This window comes from Brachycentrus maculatus, unplaced genomic scaffold, assembly GCF_059751285.1.
Source record: "Brachycentrus maculatus isolate JH-2025_06_01 unplaced genomic scaffold, ASM5975128v1 h1tg000459l, whole genome shotgun sequence".
Classification (NCBI taxonomy): domain Eukaryota; kingdom Metazoa; phylum Arthropoda; class Insecta; order Trichoptera; family Brachycentridae; genus Brachycentrus; species Brachycentrus maculatus.
Genome location: NW_028281206.1, coordinates 611,922 through 629,574, shown reverse-complemented (window position 1 = coordinate 629,574; position 17,653 = coordinate 611,922). Strand labels below are relative to the sequence as shown.

The 17,653-nt window shown below is 34.0% G+C and overlaps 1 protein-coding gene across 4 annotated transcripts in view; it reads right to left on the bottom strand.

Moving 5' to 3' along the window:
• sws (patatin like phospholipase domain containing sws) overlaps positions 1-17,653 on the bottom strand; it is a 73,076-nt gene that overhangs the window by 36,796 nt on the left and 18,627 nt on the right. For 2 of the 4 annotated variants that reach the window (XM_088271750.1, XM_088271752.1), the window contains exons 2-11: positions 14,906-15,166; positions 10,362-10,443; positions 7,303-7,523; positions 6,503-6,689; positions 4,288-4,433; positions 3,590-3,718; positions 2,753-2,833; positions 2,039-2,176; positions 1,241-1,357; positions 646-879 (exon numbers count right to left, since the gene is read on the bottom strand). In XM_088271750.1, the coding sequence (XP_088127876.1) occupies positions 646-879; positions 1,241-1,357; positions 2,039-2,176; positions 2,753-2,833; positions 3,590-3,718; positions 4,288-4,433; positions 6,503-6,689; positions 7,303-7,523; positions 10,362-10,443; positions 14,906-15,040 (1,470 nt within the window). In that variant the 5' untranslated portion in view covers positions 15,041-15,166. Of the gene's footprint in view, positions 1-645; positions 880-1,240; positions 1,358-2,038; positions 2,177-2,743; positions 2,834-3,589; positions 3,719-4,287; positions 4,434-6,502; positions 6,690-7,302; positions 7,524-10,361; positions 10,444-14,905; positions 15,167-17,653 lie in introns of those variants that run through there. The other 2 variants (XM_088271751.1, XM_088271753.1) reach the window with 2 other exon arrangements.

Here is a 17,653-nt window from a genome sequence, read left to right as displayed (position 1 = left end):
TTCTGTAAAACCACTTGAAAACTCATGAAAAAAAGTTTTTAAGTGGTATTACACAAAGCGAACAATGAATGACAAGGAGAGTATTAATTTAAATTATATTTACTTTAGATTTTTCTTTTAATTAATTTTTACTTGCAACACCAACACTAATCGATAAATTTATGTCGGGTTGTGGTACCGTGGTTAGTGTCGCGGACTCTTGAGCCAAGAGTTTCTTGATTGGAACCCACTCTACCACAATTTGATACCTATTTTTAATAATGAGCCACTTAGGCTCACAGAAATAGTATGAAAAAGAAGTATTTTTGTAAATAATTAAAAAAATATATCTCATTTTACAAAAAAAAAACAATAACACATCCACATACCTCATTATTTTTTTCAAATAAAGGGTAAAATTTTGGTTTATTTCGTAAAATACATTGTCGACTGACTTATACCTAACATCAAAGTACCTTTCGATTATGCTTAGTAAATACTAAACATAATGTCGCCAGTGCAAAAGCAACAACAAAAAAATAAAATGAAGCTAGGTACCTTCCTAGTTTGCCTTTACACTTTTTTATAAACGCACACAGTTTTTAACATAAGTAAAAATAATATCTGCCTAAAAATAGGAGCACAATTGTGAGAAATGACACGCACCTTTTCGCTCTCTTCCTTCATGAGGTAGGTGCCGGCGAGCACCTCGCGTATCTGCACGTGCCCGCCGCGCAGCAGCGTGTCGTCATCCAGGCCCAGCTCCTTGACGAAGGCCTCGGTGGCGATGTTCAGCAGCGCCTGCTCGTCCGTCTCGGCCGACTGCCGCTCGGGGCGGCGCCCCGAGGACACGGGGCGGGAGGGGACGTGCGACGGGTGCGGCTGCACATCCGGCATTTGCTGGAAGGGAGGAATATTTCAATAACTACCCACTGCAAATGGGACAGTCTCTCAGTATTCGAGGTGATCCGTATTCACAAATGATATTAATGATTAATATTTTATCTTGTTTGCATTAACTGTTAATCGGCGCTGCAATTTTCAGTGAGCGTTCTTCCGTCCCCGGGAGAGCATGTGGTCAATTTGAGTGCAGTTACAAAAAACGCACTAAGAGTGTCAGAAATGAAGACTATAAGGAACATATCTGGCAAGAGTCTACGAGATAGAATAAGAAACACCAGGATAAGATAAATATGCGAGATCCAAACATTATTACATGGGGAAGACAACGAAATGAACGAAAATGGTACATGTTTTTTACCTGTGAGGTGGCGTTGGAAGTAATATCGGCCACCATGTCTGGCTGCTTATTCCTCATGTGATTGCTACCAGCGCTAGTGGGTTGAGGAGACACACTGTTTTGTAGCGACGGATCAAACTAGAAAAATAGGCATAGAGTCAAATGAGTTTGGGAATCTATGTTCTTAAGCATCAAATGGTTTATATTTTAAAAACCGAGAGCAATATTTTTTTGAAATATTTAACTATAGAACCAGATGATGGTACGCATGACATTTTTATTTTTACTTAGAATGGTCATTTTATTTTATAAAAATACATACATAAAAATCATTTTGATTTTCATGAATTCATTTGGTACTTTGTGGTAAAATCTATCCATTTTTAATTCAAGTTTTACTTAGTAAATATCAATATATTTTAAAATCTATTGTGACACGTATTTCAAAGCATTATGGTGTTTGAAAATGATGCGGAATGCATTGAAACACGTTTCACAATGAATTTTAAGAAATAAGTAAACACTAATTAATTTTTTTTTTCTTTTTTAAGTTTTTTGATAAAAACCCACCTCATGAGTCTTATCAGTGGGGTTCTTTTTTTATTGTATATAAAAAAAAATATATTTATTGTTTTCACCAAATTTTAAAATAATATATACAAAAGAAAGAAAAAAAGTAATAATAGAAACTATCTTTCCTTTAACCATTACTATATTTTACCTTTGCTCCATATATTTTTTTGCCCTCTTACTACCGCTGGCAATTAATTAAAAATGCCCGGAACTATGTATTGAAGTGTTCAAGTTCTCAAAACTCACCCCGGGATCTCTGGCTACATCGGACAGTGAGTAGGAAGTGTGTTCGCTGTTGACGTTGACATCATGCAGTCCGGATGGTCGCTTTTGTGGAGAATATCTGAACATGGATGCACGCTTCGACTCTCTGCCATCACGACCCTGGAAAGTACAGGTATTATTGCCGGTATTCGGTACAATTTTCTATTATCATTCTTTAAATTAAATACACTGTTAATGATCTAATAATCCTTTATAAAAAAAATCATAATTTATGCCAGGCATGTCAAACTCGCGGCCGGCGATTTTTTTTGTGGCCCTCGGATACCCACGGTTATATTTTTCATTTATTTTAATTCTTCATTGAAATCTTTTTTTGTACGGGATATTCTTTTACAAAATCATCAAGTTAGATCTACTATACCTCATGTGACTATCTTTGATAATAAATTATTCACTTAAAGTTAGATCAAAATGAAAATGTGTTTGACACCTCTGCTTTATACCATTCCACCTTCTAAATTTAATTAATTTTAGAGTAACCTCAAAAAATACAAGATGCACGTATCTTTTTCATATCCTTACGGAATCCTCCAATTACCATAAATTTGCAACTTTACCAAGAATTCGTAATCTTATTTTGTTCAATTCCTTATCTTCTCATCTGTCCTTTTCTCATCCAGTTAAAATCACCACATACTGATATAAAGAGTGAATATGGAAACATACAAAACTTACAGGATTCACCAGCTCAGCACTCAGTCCTAGATACTGATGAAGGGCAGTGAAGGTAACTCTTTGGAGACGCACCATGATAATCTACAAAAAAAATTAGGAGAACTTGATTATGTCATGTGATCAACTGCTAAAAAAAGACGATTAAACCTGTCAAGAAAAGAAAATAAATTTGTTTTTCCATTGAATAAAAAAATATTAAATTAAAAGCTCTTACTCTTGTTTTAACACATTCTGTGCGCCGAACACGGCTCTTATGTCCATACAAATATTGCAGAAATGCGTTGATGGGAGTCGTATTGAATAAATATAAGGATTTGTAGACTGTATGACATTTTTTATTTGCATTTTTTTTTATTTTAAACAGTAGTAATATTTGTGTTTTTATTATTTAAATAAATATTTCAATTTCATACTATTTCTGTGAGCCTAAGCGGCTCATTATTAGAAATAGGTATCAAATTGTGGTAGAGTGGGTTCGAACCGAGAAACTCTGACATAAGAGTCCGTGACAACCCGACATTGAACGGGTTAAATATCCGGATGTCAACAAATGAAATGATGCGACTTGCAGAAGGGTGATATGGTCCCCAATTTATAATTAGTAGATGAGATCGTGGAGAATTCCTCCTTCCTTGCCACCTTCTTATTTAGTTTTCATACATGTATTTTTCTTTGTAATAAAATTTTTATTTGTCTTGTATTACATGATACTATTGTTAAGTATTTTCTACCTCCAATTTTTTGTACCTTTATATTGTTTATATGGTGTATATTACATCATGCACCTAGCTAAACCATATGAACAAAACATATATTTATAAAAAAAAAATATCTTACCTGCATAACTCTGACAAATATATCGGGATATTCTTGAAAGACTTCTCGAAATGCCGACATTGGTAACCTGATGACTTGGGAATCTTCTAAAGCTTTGGCGCTTACAGTTTTATACGGTTGGGGATGGCCCTAGAAAGTAATACGAATTACACACTATTTAAATATAAAAATAAAATACTAGTAAAAGACCACTTCTCTAAGAAAGCCTCTACTTTTTACAGGCTTTTACTTAGCAAGGACAGGGTAGGTAAATGTGAAAAATACATCACAAACACCGGGAACAATTGACAATATTTCTTTCTTGAATTTACTTGGTAATTGGCGGAAACCGAACGCCAGTTTCGCAGTTGAACATCTACCCAACTACGACATGACGCCTATTAATTTTGAATTTAATAATGTAAATGTTACCTTATTTAAAATATTACAATCAAACACTGATTTTTAGGGTCTACTAAGTACAAATTAGTAGACCCTAAAAATCGGTGTTTGATTTAATATTCAAAATATAATGTATGGAGTTCTACAAATGAAATGACAAATCAATGAATAAACATGACCAGTTTTGAGAACAACAGATATTCTCAGTCTACGTCTAAGGTATTTAGAAGATGAAAAATAGTAATAAGCTCCCAATAAGAAGTGATAATCTTTGATGTTGCAACTAATTCAATCTTTGTACGATTCGATGAACTTACAGTAAGGACATCTGTGAAGCTGAGCAGAGACGTGACACTCTCTCCCGCCTTGACCACTTTGAGGGACAAGACGGAACCATCGATGGAGCGTATAAACACATTCAGCCGCCCATTCTGCACCACGTATACATTCTCATCTGCATCACCTGGACAGAAAAAAAATATTGTTAAAAAATACTTCAAGGCATATGGTCTTCAGGCACTGTTATATTTTTTATCATAATAAAATAAAATAAATAAAAATTAAAAATAAAATTAAAAAATAAGAAATGCTAGAAGCAACATATTTTCTTGAAAAAGAAAATATTTAGACATGTATTTTATCAAAATTATAGGTGTATTATTTCATATGTTTTCTTTAACAGCGTCATTACAATGACGTCACACAAATTTTGTTTTAGGTTATATATTGTGGGTAAAACACAAAAATAATCTAGTGTAGTTTCAGTGTAAAAATACAACCACAGATGGCAGTACAAGTGTCATTTTAGAAATAAATGTCACCGGGTTTTAGTTTAACCAAGGAACTGATTAAATGGAAATTATTTCAGAAATTAAAACAACAACACCAAACAAATTCTTAACAGAGAAATTCATCATTACAATACACGAGGACATAATAAAATACATGTGGGGCTAATAAATTTTATAAGTTTGGAGTAAGGTGTTTTCAATATATTGCCTATACCCAAAGTAGCCAGCTGCCTGACATATATAAGATTGAATCCAGTCAGGGATCCCAAATTAATGAACTAAAAAAATACTTACAACATTTTGAGTGTGTCCAAATACTTGTTCACAAAATCTGGATTATCTCCAATTACAGTAGTTATCTTCATATTATTTTTTTGATATCTCATCAAAGATGAAGAAGAATATGGAAGTCTGGGCATTTATTTATTTATGTAAGCCCCGTAAATGCCCAGACTTCCATATTCTTCTTCATCTTTAATGAGATATCAAAAAAAATAATATGAAGATAACTCCTGTAATTGGAGATAATCCAGATTTTGTGAACAAGTATTTGGACACACTCAAAATGTTGTAAATAAATTATCTGGTCAAATTATAAGCTTAATAATAAAAATGAAAATGGTATTTTCTGGCGTTTCTCATGTGTGTGATTATAATCCAGGATTCGGATCTCACATACTAATATAAGAGTTTCTGCTTAGTAAAAAGCTTCTTTACATCTCACCAATAGATGTCTCTAGTGAAGTTCTAGTGATTCATGAACAAGGTTTCTAAATTGGTTCATATATATAGAACTTCCAAGAATTTGAGTAGTGTTGTCCATAATGGGTAGAATTGGTGAATGTTACACGTGTGTAAAGTGATCACTCAAACCAGCCTATGACGGTCGTAAGCCCCGTAAATGCCCAGACTTCCATATTCTTCTTCATCTTTGATGAGATATCAAAAAAATAATATAAAAAAATACTTAACAGAAAGATATTTGTGTTAGTGATTAGATATATTTTCTCTTCTTTTCTTTGACCATTTAAAAAAAAATCTTAAATCTTAAATTATGTGTCTATTTACTGTACCTTTTATTACTTTATATTTTCCATTTTGCCCTGTGTTTTCTTGTTTGTTACTTTCTTATCTGTTTTTCAGTCTTGTTAACTTTAATCCCATGTCCCAAAACCAGTAATGGAATATTATAATATATATATCGCTCACTTCATTCAAGAACGTCATAAATCAAAATACTTGATTTTTCAGGACAACATTTTTAAAGTTTAAAAATATAACACAATGTTTTAAAAATAAATATTAAGCCACTTATTGAACTTTTTACCGTGCAACAGATCTTTTTAGGTAAAACCTGAAGGTTTTTTCTCCATTTGAAAAATATTTAGTGTATTTTAAAAAATAATTAAACAATACCTTTTCTTTCGAAATGCAAAAACAACATTTTCTGCCCTGTAGCGGGTAAATATTAAGTTATAAATATGCCTCTTTTGCTGGGATATGGTACATTTTCTGGGCATTCCGAAAACACAACTGAAAATTGACAATTTTTGATTTGACGTTCTTGAAAGGAGTGAGCGATATGTGACTTATGTTAGTAATATGTTTGAATAAATAAATAAGAGATAAATGTTAACAACTTCTTGAAAACAACGAGGCGTACCGAAGACACAAAGAACTAATGTGCCTACCCACAGAGCTTCAAGTTCTAACGCTATTAGCTATCACGATAGTGCCGTACCAATTTTGAAGAGGTAGCTGCCCATGGGTATGTTGAGGATCTCGGTGTGCTTGCAGAGCTTGAGGAAGACGGGCTTCTCGAAGTGGCCGAACACTCGGATGGAGTGCAGCATGTACAGGGCGTCCGGCGGGACCCGCTCGTCGCTGGTGAGGTCCTCCTCCAAGTACTCCGCAGGGGGCTCCAACACCTGATCGAAAGGAGAGAGATGGTCTATTCAGTTTTTACAATATCATTAGCACTTTTTAATTTTTCTGGACCGACTATTAGCTTTTGTTTTGTTTGTATCTACAGAATAAAGAAATTTTGACCTGTCTAAAAAGAAAAACGGCCAAATCCTGCATACTGAGTGAACACATATGCACTAGAGACTATGGCTCTGACAAAAAGATACATAGAGAAGCTCAAATGCACACAGCAATCCATGGAAAGATCCATGCTTGCCAAATTTCACACATGAGATTTTTTATGCTTATTTTTTTTGTCTTTTTATGTTTATGTCTTGAGTTACATGACTACCACCAAAACAGGTCGTGAGTTACATGAGTACCACCAAGACAGGTCGTGAGTTATACGGCAAAAACCAAGACAGGTCATGAGTTACATGACTAACACCAAGACAGGTCGTGAGTTACATGACTTACGTAGGTCTTGAGTTACATAACTACCACCAAGACAGGTCGTGAGTTACATGACTCACATTAGTCTTGAAAGCAAGCTATGAAACAATAGACCTAATATGGTCACAGTGACACAAGGAATGCAAGATCCCTTACTTCTTAATAATAAAATAAACAAGTAACCTTGAGTTGCACGGGCGCCTGCTCCTTTTTGAGCTGCAGCAGGCGCCGAGCGAAGCGCATGACCGCGCGCCGCTTCCTGCCCTGCCCGCTGCTGGAGATGGACTTGACCTTGCGCAGCATCCGCCGCCCGTAGAACAGCATCTTGTCCCGCTTGCGGAAGCGAGCCCGCGCCGGGCCGTCCGCGGAGTCCGCCGCGTCCGCGTCGCCCCTCAGGGCCATGTCTGCAAGCATCGCGGACACCAATTTACAGATATACATCAGTATGATGACCCGGAAAGAATCTTATTAAATAATTTACATATATAATAATAATAATAAAACCCTTATCCGCACCCCAATGGTGCATAGGGCACTGCGTCATATAAACGCAGTGTTATCTTGATCGTTAACACATGAAGGAAAGGTGATCAGCCCTCCGCTTCAGGTACCAGTCCAGGGTAATATTGAATAAATATTACAGTGAAAATATCACTTATATTTATTTGACCCCCCCCCCCTGGGAATCGAACCCGGGACCTCCAGAACGGTAGCCGAGCGTGCTGACCATTTCACTACGGAGGCGGACACTTCACATATACATGACAAATTTACATTTAAGGCGTAACCTTTCCCTAACGGTGCTAAAAACTTCCGCGTGCACTGGTGATATGTATTTTTTACACCATATGAAAATGTGATTTAAAAACGGGAATAATGTGTTTATCCCTAAATGTTGCTTTTATTGACCAAAGTTGAAATTAAAATGTAACAATTTTGCAGTGTTAGCTCTGGTAAGTATCTGAAAACGAGAAAAAATATACATCGCAAGTAGCAATGACATTTGTGGATATTTGTGTGTAATTTTATCATAATTGAAAAATATTTATAAATAAAAAATATATATATATTTTAACATAATTTCCATCTTCAAAATACATCGATTTGATGAAAAAAAAATTTTTTTTCATGTAAAAGAACCCACTCCCCAGAGACATCAATTTTTGTACTCCCGGAAAGGTTAAATTTACAGGGTATAAGCTAGTAAATAAATAAAAAATTGAAGTTGACATTGGAATGTGGTTAGGTAATGAAAACAAGTGAGTAACAGATAAAGTAAGTGAGCGTATTGGATTACAGAACGGATAAGCCATGGTCACTTCAAGGAATTGCACTGGATATTGTATGACAACTTGCTATAAAGCTAACGTCAGCAAATGACAATATAATGCACCGGTGTAGTCAGCCCAATAATCTGCTGTTGTAACAGACTCGTGGTCTCACGGTTAGTATAGGGAGAGTGTGCAACATCCATTTACAGTATTTATTTATTGATTTGGCGTTTAATTTCTAGAACTCCATTTTAATTTATGTATTAATTTTAAATCAAAAACAGATTTTTTGAGTCTACTAAGTTGTATTTTATTGACAAAAACGAATAAAAAAATAATATTGTTACAATTGTTTCGCCTTGTTAGGGCATTATCAAACGAATGTGAAGATCAAATGGACTATGGTCCTTATGTAGCTATACAATTCTAAGTGACAGTTTTAACACGTGCAGCAATAATTTATGGGAGACAACAGTAGCTAATGGGGGGAGGCACTTTTGGTTGAACCACAAATTTTGCACTGTTTTTCGAAATTTAAATTTTAATCTTCTATACAAAATCACCTGGGTGGCTATGTCAGCCACCTTCAATTTATTTATTGATTTGGCGTTTAATTTGTAGAACTCCATTTTAATTTATGTATTAATTTTAAATCAAACACAGATTTTTTGAGTCTACTAAGTTGTATTTTATTAACAAAAACACATAAAAAATTATATTGTGACAGTTGTATTTTATCAACAAAAACAAATAAAAAATTTATATTGTGACAATTGTTTCGCCTAGTTATGGCATTATCAAACGAATTTTTACAGTATCGAACAGATTAATTGAAAGAATACTTTTTTTTCGTATTTTCAGCACCCTCTAAAAAAATGTTTTGGGGGTGTTTTTTGTACAATAATACGACCAGGGCTGCTTGTTTCAGTGACTGAGATGATGAATAGCGAGAAGTATCACCCAATTCTACTGGAAAAGATACTACCAGAGATACAAAAACGAATGTCAAATGGCAATGGAATATTTCAGTAGGATTCTGGCATAAATCCAAATTTTTCGAAAAAAAAATTTTTATATGTTAATTTGTAATTTATGTTTTTATATTTTTTTTTATTTTCAAGTACTATCTAGCCTCTGATTGAAAACAGCTATATGTGGTATCAAACGTTTTAATCAATTTCACTAGTCTGTTTTTGGTTGGTTGGAAAATATTGCTTTTTAGCAATAAGCCCGCCAATGTACTTATTAATTTTCTGTACAAGAAGTTTAAATAAATAAATGAATAAATAATAGTAAAATTCAATTGGTTTCCGTCAATGCATGGAGACAGACGTCTGGTCATGCCCAATTTATTTATTTTTTAATACATATTGGATGTTTTTGTTTTTTAGAATATGTATTGAAAAAATATTTTTATATTTGTTTTTAGCTCCTTACCTTTCAATATACTTTTCATAAAAACATATGTTTTTCAAAGATAAACTTATTTTTTCAATGCAAACAGTGTTTTAAAAACAACAAAAAAAACAATTACGTCAAATGTTACCAGGGTTTAAAGAAAATTAAGTTGCTATTTAAGGAGTACTAGGCCTTTCTAGAAAATGCAGGTTAAAATGTCAATTTGTTTTGTATTTCATTCAGACTGCTATTATTATTTATTAAAACCCTTATCCGCACCCCAATGGTGCATAGGGCACTGTGTCTTATAAACGCAGTGTTATCATGATCGTTTTACACATGAAGGAAAGGTGATCAGCCCTCCGCTTCAGGTACCAGTCCATGGTAATATTGAATAAATATTAGTGAGAAAATTACTTATATTTATTTTACCCCCCTTGGGAATCGAACCCGGGACCTCCAGAACGGTAGCCGAGCGTGCTGACCATTACACCACGGAGGCGGACAAAAAAAAGGGCTATTAGAAGATTTTATTGATTTGATGTATTGTCAATTTCAATGGTTTCTTCTTACCTTTATATTTCCATTTTCTGTATAGAAGCACTATTAAGACTAGCAGGGCAAAGAACAGGCCGCATATGACAGACCACAGCACCTAGAATGAAAGGAAACAACAGTTAATGGGAGAAAATCACTTATGATTGGAAAGTAAGGTCGAAAAATGAGACATACGATGGATAAATAATTTATATTATTTCTTGACATCTCATCAAAGATATTTATATACTTCCATATTCTTCTTCATCTTTGATGAGATGTCAAGAAATAATATAAAAATAACTCCTGTAATTGGAGATAATCCAGATTTTGTGAACAAGTATTTGGACACACTCAAAATGTTGTAGATAAATAATTTGATAAAATGTCTACGAATCATTATTTTACGAAATACATCATCAGAAGTGGGACCAGGGGTCATTTAGCATGTGCTATTACTATTATTAATTGGTTTGGTATACTTCGGTATTTTTTAAACATTATTGAAAAGAAACTAATTTTTCATAGCTCCAAAACTGTTCAATTTATTCCGCAAAGACTATTTGTTAGATATTATTTTTGACATCTCATCAAAGATGAAGAAGAATATGGAAGTCTGGGCATTTACGAGGCTGACGACCGTCATAGGCTGGTTTAAGTGATCACTTTACACACATGTAACATTCACCAATTCTACCCATTATTGACAACCACACTACTCAAATTCTTGGAAGTTCTATATATATATGAACCAATTTTGAAACATTATTCTTGAATCACTAGAACTTCACTAGAGACATCTATTGGTGAGATGAAAATAAGTTTTTTATTGAGCTGTACAGAAACTTTTTTATTAGCATGTGAGGTCCGATCCTGGATTATAATCAAACACATGAGAAACGCCAGAAAATATCATTTTCATTTCTATTATTTAAGCTTATATTTGACCAGACAATTAATTTTTTTTTATTTGGACACTCAAAATAAAAACATATTTTTTCTGTCCATCGATTTTACTTCTTCTAACCCTTATCCGCACCCAATGAAGCATAAGGCACTGCATCGTATTGACGGAGTGTTATCTTAATCGATACTTATGTGAAGGCAAAGTGATCACTCCTGCGCTTCAGTGACCAGTCCCGGGTAATATGAAATAAATATTATAGTGTAAAATCACTAATATTTATGTTCACCCCCCCCCCCCCCACTGGGAATCGTAAAGGTGGAGACAGACCGGAGCATTTCGTTGTAACATAAAGTCATAACATCGCTCGCAGCGAACATGGATGGAGCGCTCGGCTCGCTGTGCTGACTGCCCGAATGCTCGCATCGTAACGTGTTACGTTAGGACGAAATGTGGAGGTCAGTCTCCACCTTCACACTACAGAAGCAGACACAATTGATTTTTAGACTACATTTAAAAACTATAAAAACAAAGTAGATGTTTATATTTAATCTTAAGCGTGAGTTTAGCTTTATTTCTAATTAAATGAGATTAATCATTCGCGATAAACTTGTATCGACATGCATTGGATGACATAGAAATGTCGTTATTGTAACACAAGATAACTCAGTAGATAAAATCAATCATTTTATTAAATAATGACAACATATTGGGTAATTACATATGTATGACACTCAATACTAAACTAGGTCGTGATTAATTAGTTGCTGTTACATTTTTGGTCACTTAATTGCGATGGTATTTGTATCATTTTCTCATTTTTTTCCAGAAAAAAAATTGAAAATGATTTCATGTCAAATATATATCAGGAAATATATATTGTTAGCCTGGAACGACTGGTTGTGGTCGGTAGCTTGGAAGGGAAGAGAGAGAGGAAAATCCCTCACAAAATGGACCGATCAAGTTAAGGCAGCAGCAGGACCTCGGTGGTTGGAGCGCTATGTGCAGCGCAGTCAAGGGATAACTGGAGAACAGTCATAGCTTCCACAAGGGTCACAACCCTCAGTAATGAGGAATAAGACGGAGAAGAAGAAGAGAGATATATTTTAGGAGCTATAAATTCACAATACCCCAAAAGAGATGGTCCGACGACATAGTCGCTGTTGGGGGTAAAAAATTGGCTGCAAGCAGTAACTGATCGAAGGAAATGGAAAGTTACGGAAGAGACCTATATCTAGCAGTGGAGGACAGAGGGATAAAACTAAACTAACTAACCATCACGCCGCTTCTCCGCAGGGGTAGGCAGAGAGAATAGAACGCCACACCACTCTGTCTTTGCAAACATTCTTCGCCTCTTCCACGTTCATGCATCTCCTCATACGTACCCGCCGATTGTTACGACTGCTAACCTGACCACTTTCAAGTATTTGGCATACCTGAGGACAGAGGGATCATGAAGAAAAAGGAAGAATAAATTCACAATGCACAACCAAATTTGTACACTAATTGGCAAAATTAGCTTTGAATAATCTTTAAGGAACACTTTAAGGAAGTGATCACATACCGTTTTTGCTGTATTTCTATAAATTAGTAAAGAAGTATCTTTTCAAATCCAGAAAACATTCAACAACTTTTTTTAAGGAGTCATTATTTAATCCATGTTTATGCAAAATGATCAAAAACAAGTGTTTGATATAAAGGGGAAGGAAGAGGGAGACTTATCTATGAGTTAGACAATATAATTGGAGACAAAGAGCACCAAATAATAGGGCCAGGTGCTCAGTTTCATGAAATGGAATACAACACTAGAAATCGTAATATCATGATATTCATTTGTAATATCGCTCACTCCTTTCAAGAACGTCATAAATAAAAAATCGTCAATTTTCAGTTGTGCATGTTTTCGGAATGCCCAGAAAATGTACTACATCCCACCAAAAGAGGCATATTTTTAACTTAATATTTACCCACTACAGGGCAAAAAGTGTTGTTTTTGCATTTTGAAGAAGAGGTATTTTTTAATTATTTTTTTAAATATATTAAATAATTTTCAAATGGATAAAAAAACCTTCAGGTTTTACCTAAAATAATATGTTGCACAGTAAAAAGTTTAATAAGTGGCTTGATATTTATTTTTAATACATTCTATTATATTTTTAAACTTTAAAAACGTTCTCCTGAAAAATCAAGTATTTTGATTTATGACGTTCTTGAAAGGAGTGAGCGATATATACACTCAAGATAAGCCCATATCTAACTGTAATAAAGGCCCTAATCTTTTCATCTACTGTACAGAGTATGTGATAGAGAGGAACTTGAACTTGAATCTGATGGCTCATTTATAAGTTATGAATTCAAATTAATTTAAGAAGGAGTTAAAAGTCTGCAGGGAGGTTAAGGAGGAGAGAATCTCTCTAGGCCTTTTGTATCGATAGTGTGAGTGAAGCTCGTAAGTTGAGAGTGAATTTATTAAGGGATTTATATGTGCGGCTAGTCTGCTATAATAACATTTCGATAATGTAGCTATGAACTTATTCACGAAGGAACATCAGACTCGTGTTCGCGAGCAGGTAAGGTTTAAGATTTGCAAACGGGAGAAGGTCTGGCGACCCCTACATAAGATGTAAAAAAACAATGAAAAAAAATCGGTAAAATACAGTATACCCTGATTAGCGCCACCCCTATTTACGCTATTTGGCTATAATGCTGTTTTAAAAGCGCAGTTCAGCGAAGGGAAAAATGCAATCTTTTATACGGGGACTTCCTAATATTTATTCGGTCGTATGTACGGCGTGTCATCTGCCAATCAGCTTATATCGTTTAGGTCATGTGTAAGGTGTGCGCATTCCCAATAAGTTTACATATCGCTCACTCCTTTCAAGAACGTCATAAATTAAAAATCTTAAATTTTCAGTTGTGCATGTTTTCGGAATGCCCTGAAAATGTACCATATCCCAGCAAAAGAGGCATATTTTTAACTTAATATTTACCCGCTACAGGGCAGAAAGTGTTGTATTTGCATTTTGAAGAAAAGGTATTGTTCAATTATTTATTTAAATATACTAAAAAAAAATTAAATGTAGAAAAACTTTCAGTTTTTACCTAAAAAGATCTGTTGCACAGTAAAAAGTTCAATAAGTGGCTTGATGTTTATTTTTAATACATTGTATTTTATTTTGAAACTTTAAAAACGTTATCCTAAAAATCAAGTTTTTTGATTTATGACGTTCTTGAAAGGAGTGAGCGATATGTACTAAATTTGTCATTTGAAATGCATTAGTTTTAAATACAAAAATATCGATAATTGAAAACTGTGTACAAAAATTGCAGATATTCGCGCAAGGAAGTTTTTCAAAGGGGCGCAAAACAGTATTTGTATACAGACAAAAATGGAAGTCATTTGGTGCATTGAAAATATAGAACGTCAAGTAAAATAAGAAAGAAACAAATACAAGATGCGAGTTCAGTCCAGCCAGCCACCGTGTGAAAATCCCACACTTCCTCCTTGAAATCTCGAGTTGAGATCGGCAAGAGAAGTGATTGGATGTTACGCCTTAGATTCCCCTTAGGGTGTTCCACTTCTCCACCCAGGCATTTGCAAAAAGTGTCAATTTAATATGACTGTTCATATTTTTAATAAAGTGACCTAGGTCCAGTTATATTTTCTATTACTCACAATGGAAACAAAGACTCCGGACATCCATAATGCCTGCAGCTTACTGCGGAAGCCCAGGAGAAAGGCCGCCTTCCTGATAACACACTGGAACTTGTACAAAGAGGCGGACCCTTTGTACGGCACACACTCCATCATGACGACATTGCTAGATCCCTTGTTACAAACTGCCCCTCACTCAACACTTTGTTTTTATACAGGATTATATAATAAAATGATAAAACACTTATCGAATGGCAGATTCAGCAAAAGATAACATCTCTACTGAAATTAGTCATGGTATATTAAGCACTAGTTATTTATTGAATCAGCATTTACTTTGTATTATTCTATATTCTACTTTGTATTATTAACACACTATGTCCCGGGTTCGATTCCCAAGGGGGGTAAAATAAATATAAGTGATTTTTTCACTGTCATATTTATTCAATATTACCCTGGACTGGTACCTGAAGTGGAGGGTTGATCACCTTTCCTTCATGTGTAAACGATCAAGATAACACTGCGTTTATATGACGCAGTGCCCTATGCACCATTGGGGTGCGGATAAGGGTTTTATTATTATTATTATTATGGACGGGAAACGTATTTCTAACCGTTCTGTTGATTGAAGCTTTAGGATGTGAAGGGTATTTTTACCTTCTGCGCCGGCCTCACTTCAAAGTCGGAAAAAAAGGAATTACATATTTAATGTTTGTATATGAATATTATGTACCAATCTCTTTGTTAAGGTCTTAACTATATGTACAAAATTATCAAATCCCGTCGCCAGCGGTCCACAAGCGTAAAAAAACACCCATTCGAAATGTGTTAACACATTATTGTCGGGCGGTTTTTTCATCAATCACGACCCTAATTATACTCATAATTACCCCCAGGGAGAGGGGGTCAAATAAACATAAGTCATTTTTTCACTTAAATATTTACTCAATATTACACTGGACTGGCACACGAATCACCTTTCCTTCATGTGCTAACGATCAAGATAACACTGCGTTTAAATGATGCAGTGCCCTATGCACCATTATGAGATAAAGGTTTGAAGAAAATTTTGAATGATCTAATTTTTTCAAATAAAAATCTATTACTGACCCTTATCTGTACACAATGGTGCATAGGGCTCTGCATCAAATTAATGCACAATGAAATTGATGCTGAATTATATAAAGGTAATCAGTCCTGCACTTCAGGTACCTACCAGTTGAGGGTAATATTGAATAAATATTAGAGTGAAAAAACAATTAAATTTATTGTGACCCTCCTCTGGGAATCCAGCCCAGAAATGAATAAAAAAATGAAATAGGATTGTTAAAAAAATTTGATTCATTTTATCCAAAAGGATTGTATGAAAATTTTTCTTTAAAAATAGGTAATATCTTTTTAATAAAAGTATATTTTTTAGATTCAATATTTGGTGGAAAAATAATTGGTTTAAAAATTCCGTAATTATCAAAGCAATAACATTCATGGAAAAAGATATCGATCTTAAATTGAGAAAATAAAAATAACATATTAGTATAAAATTTGGAAGATATAATGGAATAATATCACAAAAATATAATAATAACGAATAATCAAACAAAAATAAAGTTATTTAGGAATTTTTGACGTGATACTATAAATAAGAAACCATGGATGTAACTCCAAAATATGCAATTTGACTTAATGATGCATGTACTAGGCGTACGGCAACTGTTCGTCAACTGTTCGTCAAGGAAGTACTGATTCACTTCTGGAATAAAATGGAAAAGGTTAGAACGCAACAAACTATTGGAACCCGGGCAGCATTAAATAAAAACTACATTGGCCCAGCCGTTAAAACAAGTTTTGCCCAAAAAAATTTTTCATTCCTTGCTCCAAAAATATTTAATTTGCTGCCCGAAACCATTAAGATTTCCAGGAGTGATCAGGTCTTTAAGAACAGTGTCTGTTGATGGTTACTTAACATTGGAAGGGACAAGGTAGAAAGTGAATTAATTAAAGTCCAGGTGTAATTATCACATTGAAAAACCTTAAACTATGAATTATTTTTGTATCTCCTGTATGTTATGTTTATAATCTAATCATAAAAAAATATATATATATTAAAAATAAATAAAAAAATATATATATATAAATTTTGTATTACCATGTTAGTATTCGGCTCAACGGCCATGCCTAAAGAGCCGTAATACGTATAATAAATGTGTATATGAAATGAATATGTATATTGAATGTATCTATGTATTATGAAAATAAATAAATAAAAATTAAAAATAAAAAAAAATAAAAAAAATATTATAAAGTATATTTCAACGATCTGTAAACTGGAAAAACACACTATGGAATTTGAAATGTCACAAATATGTGGTTTTAAAAGTAACTTTATGTTTAATAGCGGGTATTTTATTCATGCTAAAAGCTTTAAATAACAGGGATTACTCAAACAGGGGTTTTAGAGTTAACGTTTTTTGCCAGTATATCCACGATATATTCTATTTTACATCTTCATATTCATATTGAAATTGGATAACATATTTTTATACGTTTTTTGCAATGAAACAGTAATAGACAAAATATCAGAAATTCGGAATTGAATATCGAAAAAAATATTGGAAAATCGTGAAAAAAACGTTCATCAAGAGTTTGTTCACATTGACAGCATCAAAATATTTCAACAGTCTTGGCCCGCCCGTTTTTCTATCGCAATCCCCTCCAATCGTTACACGGAGGATTGATTCGCGAGTTAAATAAATATATAACCTATTAATT